The sequence below is a fragment of the Halichoeres trimaculatus genome, unplaced genomic scaffold (genome assembly GCF_033239565.1).
Source record: "Halichoeres trimaculatus isolate MK-OKI-2021-1 unplaced genomic scaffold, fHalTri1.1 fHalTri1_scaffold_18, whole genome shotgun sequence".
In the NCBI taxonomy this organism is placed as follows: Eukaryota; Metazoa; Chordata; class Actinopteri; order Labriformes; family Labridae; genus Halichoeres; species Halichoeres trimaculatus.
Genome location: NW_027437196.1, coordinates 6,821,773 through 6,838,890, shown reverse-complemented (window position 1 = coordinate 6,838,890; position 17,118 = coordinate 6,821,773). Strand labels below are relative to the sequence as shown.

General features: G+C 42.1%; 1 protein-coding gene across 2 annotated transcripts in view; it reads right to left on the bottom strand.

Moving 5' to 3' along the window:
• LOC141807370 (melanoma receptor tyrosine-protein kinase-like) overlaps positions 1 to 17,118 on the bottom strand; it is a 38,875-nt gene that overhangs the window by 5,798 nt on the left and 15,959 nt on the right. The window contains exons 2-20 of one of the 2 annotated variants that reach the window (XM_074693334.1): positions 10,368 to 10,519; positions 9,922 to 10,129; positions 7,367 to 7,501; positions 7,229 to 7,297; positions 7,023 to 7,141; positions 6,781 to 6,922; positions 6,285 to 6,398; positions 6,083 to 6,209; positions 4,402 to 4,475; positions 4,146 to 4,236; positions 3,501 to 3,700; positions 3,292 to 3,424; positions 3,100 to 3,190; positions 1,659 to 1,816; positions 1,536 to 1,568; positions 1,257 to 1,401; positions 1,059 to 1,181; positions 863 to 961; positions 366 to 551 (exon numbers count right to left, since the gene is read on the bottom strand). In XM_074693334.1, the coding sequence (XP_074549435.1) occupies positions 366 to 551; positions 863 to 961; positions 1,059 to 1,181; positions 1,257 to 1,401; positions 1,536 to 1,568; positions 1,659 to 1,816; positions 3,100 to 3,190; positions 3,292 to 3,424; positions 3,501 to 3,700; positions 4,146 to 4,236; positions 4,402 to 4,475; positions 6,083 to 6,209; positions 6,285 to 6,398; positions 6,781 to 6,922; positions 7,023 to 7,141; positions 7,229 to 7,297; positions 7,367 to 7,501; positions 9,922 to 10,129; positions 10,368 to 10,519 (2,399 nt within the window). Of the gene's footprint in view, positions 1 to 365; positions 552 to 862; positions 962 to 1,058; positions 1,182 to 1,256; positions 1,402 to 1,535; positions 1,569 to 1,658; positions 1,817 to 3,099; positions 3,191 to 3,291; positions 3,425 to 3,500; positions 3,701 to 4,145; positions 4,237 to 4,401; positions 4,476 to 6,082; positions 6,210 to 6,284; positions 6,399 to 6,780; positions 6,923 to 7,022; positions 7,298 to 7,366; positions 7,502 to 9,921; positions 10,130 to 10,367; positions 10,520 to 17,118 lie in introns of both variants that reach the window. The other variant, XM_074693333.1, reaches the window with a different exon arrangement.

The window sequence follows — 17,118 nt, the reverse complement described above, 5'->3', positions numbered from 1 at the left end:
TAAGATCAAAGTTTTAAAAAGAGAAAAAGACAATAGAATGAGAGAAAAGGAAAGTTTGTTTTTTCATTTTACAAACTGATTATTTTAGGGAGATTTTCCTGAAGCTCTAATGAAGTTAACTTGCATCATGAAGATTTACTCTAAGCCTGTGACCTTGTTGTTTGTGATTTTCCCAGCAATTTAAGATCCAAACAAGATGCAGAAAGTACCTTTGCACCAACACACACACTCACACACTTCCCTGCTGTGTTCAGGTTAATAGGCCTCAGCTGGCTTAACGTGAGCTGCAGGCAGAGACGACGCCCCGGGCAGAGAGGGAAACACACAGACAGCAGGTTTTAACGATAAGCGTTATCTGTGCCCACCTTGGCGATCTGGACACACCAGTTCAGGAGCCACTGGGCCCCAACATGCTCCCTGTGGAGCCGCACGTAGTCCAGCAGGCAGCCGTACTGCATGAGCTGAGTCACCAGCTGGACCGACGACGTGAGGCAGATTCCCAAGAGACGACACACATGGGGGTGGTCCACGCTCGCCATCACGAACGCCTCCTGTGAACATACACAAATAAATTATTCAAAAGAAGAAGTCACAATGAAGTCCACAATCACTGGGAGATGTCTTTAATATACACACACCGGCCACTTTATTAGGCACACCTTTCCAACTGCTCCTTCACACAAAATTCTAATCAGCCAATCACATGGCAGCAACTCAATGCAACCCAGTACTAGCAAGGTGTTCCTAATAAAGTGGCCAGTAAGTGTATTTCTTTGACCTTAAACCCTTTGACCTTCATCTTTTCACGGAGGAGAAGAAAACAAAAACCGAAGAGTAGACTGAGAATGAAGACGTCTCTTACATCCAGGATTTCTTTGTTGGCTTTGGGTGAAGTCGCCTCTCTGAGAACTTTGATGGCCACTGGGATCCTCACGTTCTCTCCTTCAGGGATCCACAGACCCTGAACCAAAGATGATAAAAACAACAGTAAAGAAATTCATTTCTTCTTATTTCTCCTTTATTCTCTGTCACACTCACACAGTGAAAATCTTTCTCACCTTGTACACAGTCCCAAAAGCTCCTGAGCCCAGCACCCTGATTTTCTTGAACTCCGTCTCCTTCAGGATCCTCAGCAGCGCCTGGTTGGGGGCTTCGCCGCTCGGCGTCAGCGGCTCTACCAGCTTCAGGAAGCACAGTTAAAAACGTCACACCTGAGCAGCAAACTTGGAGTCTCTACTAAAAACTGACCCACTCACCTCTCTCTCCTGAAGGAGGCGGCGCAGTGTCCTCTTTCTCCGAATCCGGCGTCGCCGCGTCAGCACAAAGATGATGAGTGCCACGATGACAGCGACCAAAAGCCCTCCAACCACTCCCGCCGCCAACGTGGAGTGAGAGTGATCGCTGTGAGGAGACAAAAGAAACAGGATGTACTTTTACATCCTTCTCCTCCTTAAAGGGATATTTCTGTATTTTTTAAAGTGATGTTACATGTTACAGCATTTTATCTCTGAAACTTTTGAAGTTGCTGTTTTTACCCATTACATCCAGAAAGTCCAGGTCCAGTACACCTGCAGACACACAAAGAATAAAGTGTGAGTCATTTTTTAATAAAAGATGGCACTGGGCTCCAAACGACCAATCAGCTGCAGGACCCTCACCCCTGAGTGCAGTTCAGGTGGCAGGACTGACACTGTCCCGTCCCATCAGGGTATTTCCAGATCAGCAGGTCTTTGTCTCCCATCACGCCGTGAGGACAGCGAGGGACACAGTGTGGACCGTCTTTAAAGTGTGCGCACTGGGAACACTGGTCTGGACCCTGAAGAGGGGAGAGGTGTGAGGTTATTTCCACAATATCTTAAAGTGACAGGTGTCAGTTTTGTCCTTCCTTCCTCTTTCCTGTAGGGGGCGTGGCTGCCTCAGATTTTTACCTCCACCAAGGAGGTTATGTTTTTGGGAGAGTTTGTTTGTCTGTGAACAACATAATTCAAAAAGTAACAAACAGATCTTGATGAAATTTTCAGGAAATGTTCCAAATGGGATAAGGAAGAAGTGATAAAATTTTGGAAGTGATCCAGATCCCTGTCTGGATCCAGGATTCTTTTAAAGGATTCTTTATCATTGTGAGATAGGGCCGTTTTCACCATATGTGTATATAACTCCACCATAAATGGTCAAATTGCTTTGCAAAACAATACAAGACAATGTCACCATAATTTCTGACAGATGTAAAAGTACGATCCAGATCCTGGTAATATTCTGGATACTAAGATCCAGAATATGAAATATGTACTGGGTCATCCTAATTTTCAACACTGTCAGGAAACAAATTATCGTACAAACCTGCAGCTAACACCAAATTGTAGCAGACAGTCTACTGAAAGGAAGTATAACATTAAAGTCGGACTAAAGTGTTGGTGACAATCACAATACGCTTGGTGGAGGTCTGCGCTCTCTGAGTGCTTTTCTAGTTTTTTGTTGTATTAATTAAAGATAGAGTCTGCAGGATTTTCAAAAGTGTGTTAGTGTCTGTGTCTGCCTTGAACCCTCTCCTCTGCCTGTATGTTGATGAGGATATTTCTGGGCAGAGAGTAAGTGTAGTTACCTCAGCCAACCAAGAGCGCCCAGAGTGAGAGTAGCTTTGCATATTGATTAGCAAGTAGCAGAAGCTATCCTGAGTGGCTAGGATAGTGGATGTAGCACGGAGGGGAAAAAACACAACCAAAGTGACACGAAACGCCAAACACATAAAGCTTTTTTTCCTAACGAGGATGGAGCTTGGTTTGACTTTTACTCGCCCAAGTTAGCTTTCTGCTAACCAGGTATGTGTCAAATACCAATGATTAGCTTGTGCTAACATGCCAAGTCAGATGCACAGCTCTGAAGCTTCTTCCACGTAGAAACATGATGCTACAGGTGGTTGCTGGGCTCATGTAGTTGCGGTCGGAGGCAGTGGGTGTGTGCTGCCGCTGGCACTGAGCCCTTGTGTACTAACAAGTCATGAAAATTCCTGCAGACCCTTTTTTTAAATAATGAATATGGTCTCTTCATTAAAGCTGCAGGGAAACTATGGAACTTGCACAAAACATAACACAGACTAACCGGGCCCCGGCAGGTCGGGGTCCCGCTCTGCAGTAGACACTCGGGATCACACTCCACACAGCTGCTGTTCACCTCCACCTCTCTGGGCTCTCTGCAGACACACACAGAGGAACTTCTTAGTTTGCCAACATCATCTAAAGAAATGTCTGTACTACAGATTTCAAACAAGTAGAACATGCTGAGGTTGCTCACCCCTCAAGCAGGTTACAGTGTGGGACACAGCGCCCCCTGCGGTTGAAATGCCGACAGGAGACACACATAGTGGGACCTGGACCCCAGCATCCCCCGTCTGTACACTCTGGGTCACAGGTTCGGTTCTGTTGTTCTGTGCAAGAGAGACTCACTTGATTTAGTCTGTTTTTATCTACAGCAGAGATCCCCCCACACATCCAGAGACTCACCGCAGACTTCGGGGAGGGCGTTGTTACGCATACTGACCACTTGGTCCTTCGACCTTAAGAGGCGCGTCCACTGGTCGGGTCGGGTGTAGCAGAGCTCGGAGTTGTCTTTCATCAACACGCGGCCGGCGCTGACTTCCTTCAAAGAGCGCAGACCCAGCCAGCGGAGGTGCTTCGCTCTGACCACTGCTAGACTGTGCTGGCTGGGGAGAGGTTTAACACAGGCAGGCCATGAAGTCAAGCTTGGCTGACAGAACATCAGCAAAATGTTTTTTCTTTTTAATCCACTTTAGTCTGCAAACTTCTTTACAACCCACCCCCACCTCGCTTTTCTTTTATTCTGTGTTTAATTTGAAAAGGGTCTCTGTTGCTCAAACCCCAGGGGTCTTTGCTGATGCTCTCCCTCACTCTGTTTATCATCAGCACGTGAAAAGAAGGAAAAGGTAGGCTCTGCACGCTTTGACTTCTCATGTATGCACAAAGAAAGGGGTGTGCTCTGCCCGCCTCAGACATTGGGATTCCACATGTGCATGTGGAAGGAGAGGGAGCTCCCAGAACAAAATCTTACCACCAAATACAAACTACAGCAAGCATTAAAAAATGCTCTTAGACGAACACAACTGGCTTTAATAAAACTAGCCGACTCACGCTCGTGTTGTTCTCCCTCGGATGATCTCTAGATTCTCAAACACGGACAGAGACGTCATATTCTCCGGCCAGGACTGGATCAACAGGAACCCTGAAAACATATTCGCACACAGGATAACAACCTTTATGTGAAGCTCCAGAGGTAAAAGTCATGATAACAAGAATTAAAATACCAAAGATTTAACATCTCAACATGACCACATCTGCAAGGAACCATGGATGAATTTATTTTCCCTTCTGCTGAGCTTTGACCTACCTGTGATTTCCTTCACTGTCCTGAAGTATTCCAGTTTGGCCGGGTCCATGGGAGGGATTTTATAGTGTGCGTCCCTGAAACAAAATAATCTTCAAGATCAACATGTTGTTGTTTATCCCTTCATGGATGATCCTTCAGTCTTTAAAATGTCAAAAATTTGTAATATCAGAAAAATCTGACGGATCAAAATGCTTTGGAAGTGGCAAAAATCATGGGTGCTATATCAGAAATGCTAACTGCAACTTATTTTAGATTGGTCCAAAAAACAAACTGGCCTTCCAGCCTGTCTCTAAAACCCAGCCACGGCCCTTGGTGTAGGATTATAAAATAAAACAGGGAGTAAAGACACATTTTAACATAGGCCTCTATGGGGAGTTACTCGCTGCACAGAGCAGCCTCTAGTGGACACTGATGGAACCACATTTTCATGACCTATTTATTAATTTTTTGTCATAACTGACAAAAGTTAAAGGTCCCATATTATGCAAAAATCACTTTATTAAGTCTTTTAGTGAAATTTGTGGGTCTTTGGCTTTCCTCCCAGCCCACAAAATGTGATATTTCATGACAAAACCTGTACTTAGTAGAGCTTGTGAATGTAAAATCCTGACCTAAAACAAGCTCTTTGGTTTTTGGGGATTTGCCGACGTCAGCAAGTCCTTTTTTGACCTATCAGGAGCAAGTCTGACCTGATTGGTCCACTGGAGCAGATACCCCTGAATCTCCTCCCCACCGAAGTTGAAGAGCCATCACTGCTCTGTTTTTTGGATGTAAACAGCCACATAGTTCCATGCTCAAGCTTCCTATCTCAGAAGAAGAGAAGACTAAGTGTCTGGAATTCATTTATAAAGGAAATGTGCCAGTACTCCGAAAAACTGTGCATGTGTGTGCTAGTCACTTCACGGCCGACTGCTTTTCCAACTTCAGACAGTACAACAGAGGGCTAGTGAATAGACTGGTCCTGAATCCAGGCGCATTACCAACCATCCACCAACAAACCTGGGACCCTGGAAATGTGAGTATTTTAAATGCTGTGAGCTGTGGAGCAGATGGAAGAGCTTTTCCTCAGTGTCCCCCCTGTCTCTGTGTTAGCTTCAGGATGCTAACTTTAGCTGCAGTTAGCTTGTTGTTTTAGCCTGTAATGTTACGATAAATGAGCTTCGCTGTTTTCTAAACATTGTGCACTCGGAGCTCGTGGCGCCGCTCTCAGTGACGTGGAAGAGCGGGGCGGTATCAGCGGTGGCTCATTTACATATGAAGGCCACGCCCACTAAATCAGAGCGTTCTGAACAGAGGGGCTATGAGAGCCTGGAAAAAATGCTGCTGTGCTCGATTTATTGGCTTTTTGGACCAAAACATGTTACTACCAAGGAGCATACTATGGGATATGGGATCTTTAATCCTCATGTTTTATAATTTGACAGACTTCAAGGAACCTTATCGTAAAGTTCACAAATAAATAAGTGATTTTTCTGATTATGTTAATGTCATATAGATGCGGATATTTCTGATTTAGAAGCATGACTCACCTTGCTCTTGATCTGCAGCTGTTTGTTTATGGTTCATAAATTCTTTGACATATTGTCACATTTCAGACTAACTTGAAACTGTTTTCATGTCAACTCGTAGAAGACAATCTGTGTTGCTTAGCTGAGCGGTCATTGGATAATTGTCTCCTCACCCAGTGAAGGAGGTCTCTATGAGCGGGACGTCCCCATTGATCTTTGTGCAGTTCCTGAAAAGCTCGATGTTTGAGGCGTTGACGGCCATCGTGTTGACAAGAGGGCCGACCCCGACTCCGTCACAGGCTGTAAGACAGAGGAGAAAGACTCAGACATTTTTTTTAAGTACTCACGTCTGTCTTTAATTCTCGCCTTTTTGACCTTTGGGACAGGGTCCATCGCAGACTTTGCAGCGCTGGACTCCACCCTCCTCCACCTCATACATCCCGGGGCTGCAGGTTCGAACACAGGATCCACCTGTCACCACGTAGTTATCTGTACTCAAGGAAAAATAAGTTGCATTTAAAATATTAAATGGGAAAATTCTGGGAATTTTCAAATCTTTACATATTCATATGTTGTAGAAATCGCAATCGTAGAGATCTTCAAGAGACTTTCTGAAATGAGAAAATCATCGCATAAGGATTATGACACAATTGGGGGTTGGGCCTCAAACACTAAGGTCTACAGATACAGTATAAGGCCTTAAAAAAGCACAAAACCTCTCTTCAACCACTTTGATACTGCGGCTGTAATACATACTGTTGCCAACAGGGGGCGACTGAGAGACTTAATCACGCCACAGTTGGAATAAAACATCCATTAACGCTGAATAACACTGTTAGATTTGCTCTTATAGGAGGTTTAATGTCCGTACGTGGGCACGCCTTGACACATGTGGCCCCAAACGTGAACTTGGCGTTGGGGTTGTTGACCACCTGGTGGGTTTTGGGGTTATACAGCGTCAGAGGAGGACAAGCATCTTTACAGGTTCCATCATCGTTAAAAGCTCTGCAAGCCTGAAGAAGAAGAAGAAGAAGGAAGAGACAAACTGAATCAGGACGAGGCAGTGATACGTTAGCAAAGCAGACTATGATGTGTGAACTTTGAGAAACTGACCAGGCAGTCGGTGGCTCGAGGTCCGGTGCAGCCTGCGGCGCAATGCTCGTTGCAGCAGTCGCTGGGTTTGGGGCCGCGGCACCTTTGGCTGCACTGCTCTGCACACTGCAGCTTGGTGACTAGAGGATACAGAAAGGGGTTTAAAGTAAATCTTGATGCTTCATCAATGTCTCTCAGGTCAAGGAGGAAGAAAAGTGTGTGCTTACATTTCTGGCAGTGATCTGGTCCTGCTGCCCAACACGAGCCATTAATACACCCTGGGTCACACTTCTCACCTGAATCAAACACAATAACCTTTAGCAACACTTCAGAGACTGTAGCAGTCTATTGGTAAGTCTACATACATTTCCGTGGGAAATCGTCCGTCTTGAAAAGCATGCTGGGGTTGCTGGATTTGTCAAGGATGTCCGACCACTGGATGGTCTCGGCGTTACACAGCAAATGGTTGTGGCTCATCTTCACCCCTCCTTTCAGGATCTCTGAGGAAGAGACGGTTGAAATATCATCAGTTAAGGTGTTGAATTCAGGTTGAAGTCTCTCAAACTGTTCAGTTCAGTCGTGATTAGACTGACGAGTGGTAACACCTCTTCCTATTGTTGATGCTGTTTTGGTTTGAAGTTCAAGAGACCACTCTAAAGCAATGTTTTCCACCTGCAGGTTAGGTCTAATCTTGGCCTCCTCTTAGAAATACGAGCCCAGGAAAGTTCTGACAGGAAAGCACCGAAATACCAGAACCTCCTCAACTGGTCCGTTTGACCATAGAGCGTATGAAATATGGGTGTAGTTTTTGTGACGTTGATGGCTGAGCTTTGAAGCCTATCGTTGATGGTAGACATACTGGGAATCGAGAGTCAATCTAACTTTGGTCAACCTGAAAGACTCTTATCAGGCACACCTGTCCAACTGCTGGTTAACACTACTTTCCAACAGCCAATCACATGGCAGCAACTCAATGCATTTAGGACATGTAGACATGGTCAAGACGACCTGCTGCAGCTCAAACCGAGCATCAGAATGGGGAAGAAAGGTGATTTAAGAGACTTTGAACGTGGCATGGTTGTTGGTGCCAGACGGGCTGGTCTGAGTATTTCAGAAACTGCTGATCTACTGGGATTTTCACTGGAAGAGCATCTCTGAACACACAACACGTCCAACCTTGAGGCAGATGGGCTACAGCAGCAGAAGACCACACCAGGTGACCCTCGTGTCAGCTAAGAACAGGAAACTGAGGCTACAATTCACACAGCAACACCAAAACTGGACAATAGAAGATTGGAAAAACGTTGCCTGGTCTGATGAGTCAGGATTTCTGCTCCACATTCAGATGGTGGGGTCAGAATTTGGTGTCAACAACATGAAAGCATGGATCCATCCTGCCTTGTATCAATGGTTCAGGCTGCTGCTGCTGGTGTAATGGTGTGGGGGATATTTTCTTGGCTCACTTTGGGCCCCTTAGTACCAACTGAGCATGGTTTAAAGTCCACAGCCTACCTGAGTATTGTTGCTGACCATGTCCATCCCTTTATGAGCACAGTGTACCCATCTTCTGACGGCTACTTCCAGCAGGATAACGCTCCATGTCATAAAGCTGGAATCATCTCAGACTGGTTTCTTCAACATGACAATGAGTTCCCTGTACTCAAATGTCCTCCACAGTCCCCAGATCTCAATCCAATAGAGCACCTTTGGGATGTGGTGGAACGGGAGATTCTCATCATGGATGTTCAGCCGACAAATCTGCAGCAACTGTGTGATGCTATCATGTCAATATGGACCAAACTCTCTGAGGAATGTTTCCAGTACCTTGTTGAATCTATGCCACCAAGGATTAAGGCAGTTCTGAAGGCAAAGGGGGTCCAACCTGGTACTAGAAAAGTCTACCTAATGAAGTGAAGCATTTTTCACATTGGCTTCGTTTCTCACGGTCTAAAGGTCTCTGAGATAGCATTCTGGCCCTCTCTGTTAGCTTAAGCTAAGCTACTCTTTTGAGAAAACTCATGTTAGATTCTTTAGTCCACAACCTTTTTTTTCTTTCCACCAGTCTTATAAACTGTATCTCTGAGGATCGTGGACAAGAGCCAGAGGAGCTCCTTCACTCCTACCGCTCTCCTGCAGAGAACCACACCTGGACTCTCATTGTAACGTCTTCACACTGAGTTTAATTCCAGTATCGGCCAATATTTCACCTCTTAACAAACCTTTACTTTTCTGCAAATTATCTGCCAATGTCAGTCGCCAATGCTTCTCTGTCGTTTTGCATCAATTTAAGTCCAACAAGCAAGAATCAAAGACGCCTAAAGAGGAGTGATAACTATGTTTCTGTTTTCACATCTTGACTATTTCAGGCTGATTTGGAGAAAATGATTCACAAAATACAGAATATCTGTAAACTTGTCACCCTTGTTAAAGATGATCCAACCGTAACAGTGTGAGCAGCGTTGTGATTTCTGATGCATCAGCTTTTCTTTAGGACACACAAACCTGATGAAATGACACTTCAGGTATCTGCATGTAAGAGCCACAAACAAAGAGCTCACACTCAGAACAGTTAATCCACCGGATATCGTTACGAAAGAATCCTGAGTACATGAACAGTGAGGCGTCTACGTCTTCAGGTGAGGTCTACTTCCTGCTGTCAGAGCTCAATCCCATGTTGACTGAAGATTTCTAAAAGTTGTAGCAGCTCCGCCCACGCGGCCTGCTGCCAGCACCACAGACACTCCTCAGCAGGTCGTTAAAGGAAATGAGGCAGAAAACAATGAGCAGTAAACACAGTTATGAAACGTGATCCCTGAAGAGAGACCGGGGACTTCCTGTCAACGAGGAAGTCAAGGTGAAAACAATTAAAATCTTTGAAGACTGAGCCTGTGTCATGTTTTGTGTGTTTCTTTGAGCGTACCTGTTAGACTGCTGAGCTGCAGCTGCTTCAGCCCGCTGGTGAAGTTTGTGGTAATAGACGAGAAGTTCCTGTTATAGTTGGAAATCACCAGCAGGGCGAACTGACCCTCGTAGAGATTCTGACCTCGGATCAGCCTGAGGTTGACCAACGGGATGGTCGCGACTTCATTCATGGCGATCAGGACGTAGCCGCCAACTTCCTGAATTGACTGAGGATGCGAAAAACACAGGATTATTTTCATGTCAGTTTGATCCATAGTTACACACACAGCTGTGAGCGAAGGCTGATCTCCCTCTGGGGAAAAGACTCCATGACTCCCCTCAGACTCCATGTTTATCCTCAGAGTTCAGAGAAAGCTTCCTGCTCACATCTGCAGCTGCACGAGAGGAAGATTTCTCAAGTTTCACAACTTCCTGTAGAAAAAAAACATCAACTGTAGCACTGACCTGGAGGAAGGAAAGGTCTTGGTGCTCCAGGGTGTAGGTGACCTCCAGGTTCTCCAGGACCACCGAGCAGTTGGAGTACATCCTCACCATGTTCTCGTAGTGATTTTCACGAGTCCCCAGCAGAGTCAGCTGGTTACTCATCCCCTGACACACTGAAACACACACATTAAGAAGAAAAACACTTGAAAGTTTAGAGCTGAGGTTTGTTTGGTTCACACTCCCTCTGACGGCCACCAGAGGGTGCTAATTCCTCTAAATTTCTCCTAAGTGGAATCAAATGACAAAATTTTCAGTTTTTGGAAATAATAACTCTGCAAACTGCTTTGGTTTGGTTTATAGGTTTTATTTTATCAATTTTCTTTTTTTTCAACATTATTAGATAAAAATAATTTCTGCAAAATTATATCTATTATACTCAAGACAGGGGCTTGTGCCTCATGCATCCTGGGCTATTCTGGGGTGAGGGGCAGATCTGTGGGGATTCTGAGGCAGTGTTACACTAATTTCAATGCATTTGTAAAACATATACATATTTCTAAAAAATGTGTGTATGTACATTAAGATATAACCCCCCCCCTCCAAAATAAATAAATAAATCTTATTTTCTTTGTCGCTTTTATTGTAGTAAGTGTTATCATTACTATTATTATTATTATTATTATTATAATTATTATAATTATATTCATTATCATTTTTCATAATAATATTATTTCTCTAGTTTTTAATGTTGCTTTTATCATTTTCATTGTGATTATTGTTATATATTGTTATATTATCATCATTATTTTTTGTGATTTTATTATTAGTAGTATCATTATTATTTTTATTATCATTAATATTATTTTATTTATTATTATGATTATTATTATTATTTATTGTGTTTACTGTTATTATTATATTTTCATTTTTATTTTTAAAAAAAATATATATATATAGCCATTGCTATTAACATCACCATAACTATCTGTGCAATTAACACTTTGTTCACCACTTGTTTGTCTGTCTGTCAGTGTCACTGTGTTGTCTTTTTGCACTTTAAAAAAATAAAGAAAAAAAATGTCTGCAAAACAATAACAAAAAGTAAACGATAGAGCCATTTAGTGCAACTTTTTTGAGAAAAAAATCAATGCTTTCACTTTTTTCTTTTGACACTAAATCAGTATTTTTTAAACATGTCTCTATTCTTTTTATTTATTTATGTTTTTATTTTACCTGTTAAATGCTTAAAAATATTGCTGCAAGCACAAGAGATACTAGTTTCTGCTGATTTACCAGTATTAAGACCTAACAATGGTTTTCTTTGAGCCTGATACTGTAAACATGTCTCTGTCAGCCCCCTCTGTCAGACCCTGGTTTCTTGTTTTTTTTTTCTTCTTCACAGTAAGTACGTAAACAGAATCATTAATTTCCTTCTTTGACTTGAAAGATGGAGTTTGTGGCTTTTTTTTCACCTCTGCAGTAAAACTATGGACTCTTTTTCTCCAAATCATATCAATTCATATTTTATATGATGCTTTAAATCATTTAAATCTGCCCACACTGTAGATGTAAAAATGAAAGTTTGATTTTTTTTTAAACTTTTTCGGTTTTGCAAAAAAAAAAAAAAATAATAATAATTCAAACTTTTTATACATTTTGATCAAGCTCCCCCATGCTAACAGGCTAACTGTAGCATCACACATGACGATGTCAGCCTGTCTGTCTCCGTCTTTGGCCTTTGTCTCGTTCTTACCGCCCTCTACTGGCCTGGTGGTGCAGTGCAGCTCATTTCACCACTTTTCTTTAACGTCACTTTTCTGATTTCCATAATCTTCACAGGACTACAACTGAGGAGGCAAAACCATCGGTGTCTGCTTTCTCGGAAACATCCGCTCAGGCGGCGTTCTGCTGAACCAGGTGACACGGTTGTGTGAACATATGAGGTCATTACAGAGAGGTATTTTTAGAAACTGGCCAGGGAGGAGCTCGCAGAGGTGTGACAGCGTTCAAACTGAGAACGAGTTCAGCAGCAGCTCCTGAGGAATGAGACTCTACGGGATCAGAGGTGAGAAAGTGTCATCAGAGAAACCAAGGATGAAACTAAACAGGTGGTTCAGGATATGAAGCAATAAGGTGACACAGAAAGCTCAGACAGAGGCTGTGTTCCCATGCCCCAAATTACGCATTCATTATGTAAACAAGTATTTATTTTCTCCTACAGCATCCTCCTTTAATGACCCTCTGTCAGTGTTTGTCAACCCAAATGTTTTATTCTTGCCTGGTAAAGGATTTCAGCTGCTCAACAGATCAGGGAGAAGGTTTGATTTGTGGCTCAGAGCAGGTGTCTGAAGTCTCCAGATCAGAAAGAAACAAAGCTAACCTCTGAAATACGACAGAGATTTTAAACTAAATAAATAAACCTCGATGTCAGAACATGAATAAAAGAGACGACTCAAGGTTTGACTCAAACTGAGTCTGAACTTGTCTCCTCTCTCTCTGTTTTTCTTGCTGTGCTGCTATTGGCCGGCTCCCTGCTGTGATGTCACAAAGACAACACAGCTGCAGCCAGCGCCTCTCCCCGCCTCACTCTGATTGGCTAATGATGCAACTTTTGGGGCAGCTCATTGGACAGAGCCTCAGGGGTCACTGCACACAGCTGGACACACATTTCATCACACGTCCTCTTTTACTCTAATGGTGATGGATCCAGGCGTGTGTGATGTCATCACGCTGACAAACAAAGCTAAATTAGATTATAGATTAAAAGTCTTCATCTCGTTTTACTCATTCTTCACTTCCCCCCTGTCTTCCTCTGTGGGCTCTTTTCTCTTCTCCCTGTGCTCTCCTCCTTCCTCTTCCTTCCTCCTCTCCTCCCCTGTTCCCTTACTCCCTGACTCATCAATCCTCCCACATCTTCATCCGCTGTCTCCCCCTCTTTCTTCCTCCTCTTCTTTACAAAAAACTGTTTCACAACTCATTCAGACTTCACAGGAACCTTATGAGTTTGTTCAACCCTGAAAATTAAAATGGTGAAAAAGAACAGTGAGAAAATGATCTTTTCGAAGGATTTCGAAAGAAAAGCAGGAAGACTTTAATACAACTTTAAATATGGAACACTGTACCTTTAAATATAAAACACCGCAACTTTAAATATTACAGACTGTACCTTTAAATACTACAGAATGTTCCTTTAAGAATATGAGAATAATATACTGGTTTAAAGTAACATATCCCTAAAGTTTTACACACACACACACACTCACACACACACACACACACACACACACACACACACACACACACACACACACACACACACTTGTTTGCACAGGAACAGGTCTGATCTGTTGGATCATTTTTTGGATGACGTCCTCAGTCGCTGTATGGCACACTGCACATGAAAGGTGCGTGTGTGTGTGTGTGTGTGTGTGTGTGTGTGTGTGTGTGTGTGTGTGTGTGTGTGTGTGTGTGTGTGTGTGTGTGTGTGTGTGGTACAAACTGTTCCAATTCAGGGCCAACCAGCCTTATTTATCTCTATGAAACCCTCATCTTTCCCACACACACTATTATCATCAGCAGCATCATACAGGATTTAAAGGACCATTACAAAATTTCCCCTTTATTGAATTAAGCTATAAATGCCTTGTAATGTTTCTTGATGTCAACATGAAACTAAACTTGAACTCAACTGTTCTTCAAACAGAGTTGTTGCGTTTTAGAGGAAAGCTTCTGCCTGGAAATGTGCCGACGTTGTTCGGGTTGGACCTTTGTTCAGGGTTAGACAAACACTGAATGTTTTCAGAGACAGGGTCACCTGTTTCCACGCTGACGTTTGACAGTCAACCTGATTTAATGTACAACTAATTAAAAACTCCACCCGCTGTTCATCATATGAATTTAGACCAAATCTACACTCCTTAATCCCAAGAGGTTTTGATTTAACAAATAATCCCCGCCTGAGTTATAAATCTTTTAGTTTGAGTTAAAATCTGAAACAGAGACTCATTTCTCCTTTAAGAGCTGTTAAAACTGTTCACCTGTAAAAGCCAAACAAAATACCAAACACTGTACTCACTGAAAGAAACCATGTTGTAATGCAGGAAACTGAAGTTACTCTTTCTTTGTGGCGTCCCCCAGGGCTCCATTCTGGGTCCCCTTTGAAATTATTATCTAAATGCTAAGCACTGGTTGTTTAATCCAGGGAAAGAAGGGATGAGAAGAAACAACTTTATGGTTTGAAGGTGGGAAAGTTGCACTGAAAGGTTTGAGGAAGAAGTTTTTTGTCAATTGTTTGATTCAAAGTAAGAAAGGAACAAAAATTAATGAAATTTCTGCTTTTGGAGCGTCTTTTTTCTTCTGTAGCTCGGTTCATGTTTTTTACTTTCTGTGAACTTTGTTGTTTGCTTGTAGCTTCAAATGTCACCATTTGTCTTATCTTTTGCTTCTTTTGTTGCCGAGCTGCTTTTTGTTGCTTCGGGATCTCTTATTGCCCACTTCACGTTTGTTGTTCTTTTGCAGATTGTTTCTTTAATTCTTTGAAGGTTGCTTTTTTCTTTTCGTGTATGTCTATTTATCCTTTAATTAAGTCTCAGATGTTTGTCACTTATGACTTGTTGCTTTGTGCTTTAATTGTTGTTTTTACTTTTTTGCAGTTCCAGTGTTTGCTGATATCTTATTGTTTAAATGTGTCAGATGAATTTTGTTTCTTAGTTGCTTTCTGATGCTTTTATGTCACTTTATTGCATGTTCCCTTTTCAGGTGGTCTCTGTTCCTGTTTTGCATGTTATTTTATTTATTTATTTATTTTATTTATTTACTTATTTATTGATTTATTTATTGATTGATTGATTTCAATTTATTTATTAATCTATTTATTTTTTTATTTATTTTACTTTATTTAGTTTATTTTATTATTTTTTTTATTTTTATTTTTATTTATTTTTATTTATTTTTTTGGGGGGGTGGTATACATGTTTGGTACTTTGTTGATATTTTTTCATACTTTGATGTTTTAACGTTGCCACTTGAACTTTCTCTACTTTAACTTCTTTTAAACTTTTAATGTTGCTTAATTATGTTACTTTTCAGGGTTTTTTCATTTCTTTTTTCCTTTTCTTCTTTAAAGTTGTTTTTTTTAAGTGTACACTTTGATATTGTCTTAATTTACTCTGTTGCAGTTTGTTGCCTGTTGTACTTTTGAAAAAAAATTCTGTACTTTATTTTTCACGTTGCTTTCATTTGTTCCTTTTTGTTTATTTAGTCTCATATTTTTTGCAAACTTTAAAAAAAAATGTAACCCCAATAATTGTTTTTTTTTTCTCAAACATCCCATTCAGAACATTTTATTTTAACTCTATTCGATACTTGGATACTGTATCATGCATCACTGGCTTGAAGTGTTGTTTAATCTTGTACAGAAACAGATTCAGGAGCACTAGCGGTGAGGTATTTTGGCTCAGCTCCTCTGGTTGTTTCTGGATAAACTGATCTGACAGGCTGGAGGAGTCTCTCACGTTAATACAGATTATTACTTCTCAATCACTCTTTAATCTGTCAGCTCCTGACTGATAAACAAACACAGTATGACTCATCAAACCCGTATTCTGCAGCGGAGGGAAAAGGTTTGATTTTACTGCCGTCAGTGGTTTTTACGATGATCGATGTCTTTTTGCTCCACTGGAAGTTCTCCTGATCCGAATCGCAGCAGCAGCCAATCAGAGCTCAGAGAGGAGAGAAGAATTTATGTTTCACAACCTGCGAGAGATGGAGGATGAGATAACACAGGGACGAGTACCTGCACACACACACAAAGTCTCAGTGTGTGTTTCTGTCAGAGGAATGTGCTGCTCGTTCAGCCTCGTCTCTAAATGAATTATGGGTAATGAGTGAGGAGCTGCTCTCTGACACCACAGTCACTGTTCACCATAAAACCCGTCAACATGTTGTTTTCAGCGCTGAGGCTGTTTGTCGTTCATTCACCGTCTGAATCAGCTGCTGATGGACTCTGAAGACCTCAGACTCACCTGAGATCAACCACGGCGTCGCACTCTGAGCTTACAATAACAGCTGTTAAATACATGTGATGGTACGCTGACAGAGAAAAGACAGAGAGACATTTGTTTTAGTTTAACGTCATCACACACTGTGCTTTCTAATGGGCAGCACAAGTACAGGTGTATCAGCAGGAGATTGAGGCTAGCAGGGTCGCCCTGAACTTAAAGAGGGGGGTACTTAGCTTTCACATATTTTAAATATGAGTGTAAAAAAACAACAACACTGGATGTTAAAACTAAACCTGTGTAAATTTTCAAACCGCTGCATATTCATATGTTGAAAAAAATCCATGAATCTGTCTGTAAACTGATTAAAACATTGCTTTCCAAAGTACCACAAGGTCTACACGAGGCAAGCTGAAATTATGACATCATCATATTAAAATGTCCTATGGTATGTAAAAGGACAGGCAAGCCTATAACATCAAGGTCTCCATCCACCAACAGGTTTCCAGAATGCTGGCCAATCAGAGTGAAGGGGGTTTGTGGAGCAGGGAGTCTTAAGGTGACGGCAGCCAAAACAAAGTGTTTCAAACAGAGGCAAAAACAAGGTTTTCTGGGGTCCCTTTTTCACAAATGGACCTCCTATTGTAGGTTTGAGGACAGGCAAGCCTAAAATATCAAGGTTTTTAACCCCCCGACAGGTTTCCAGAAGGATGGCCAATCAGAGTGAAGGGGGTTAAGCCTTAAAGAGACAGCAGCCGAAACAAAGTGTTTCA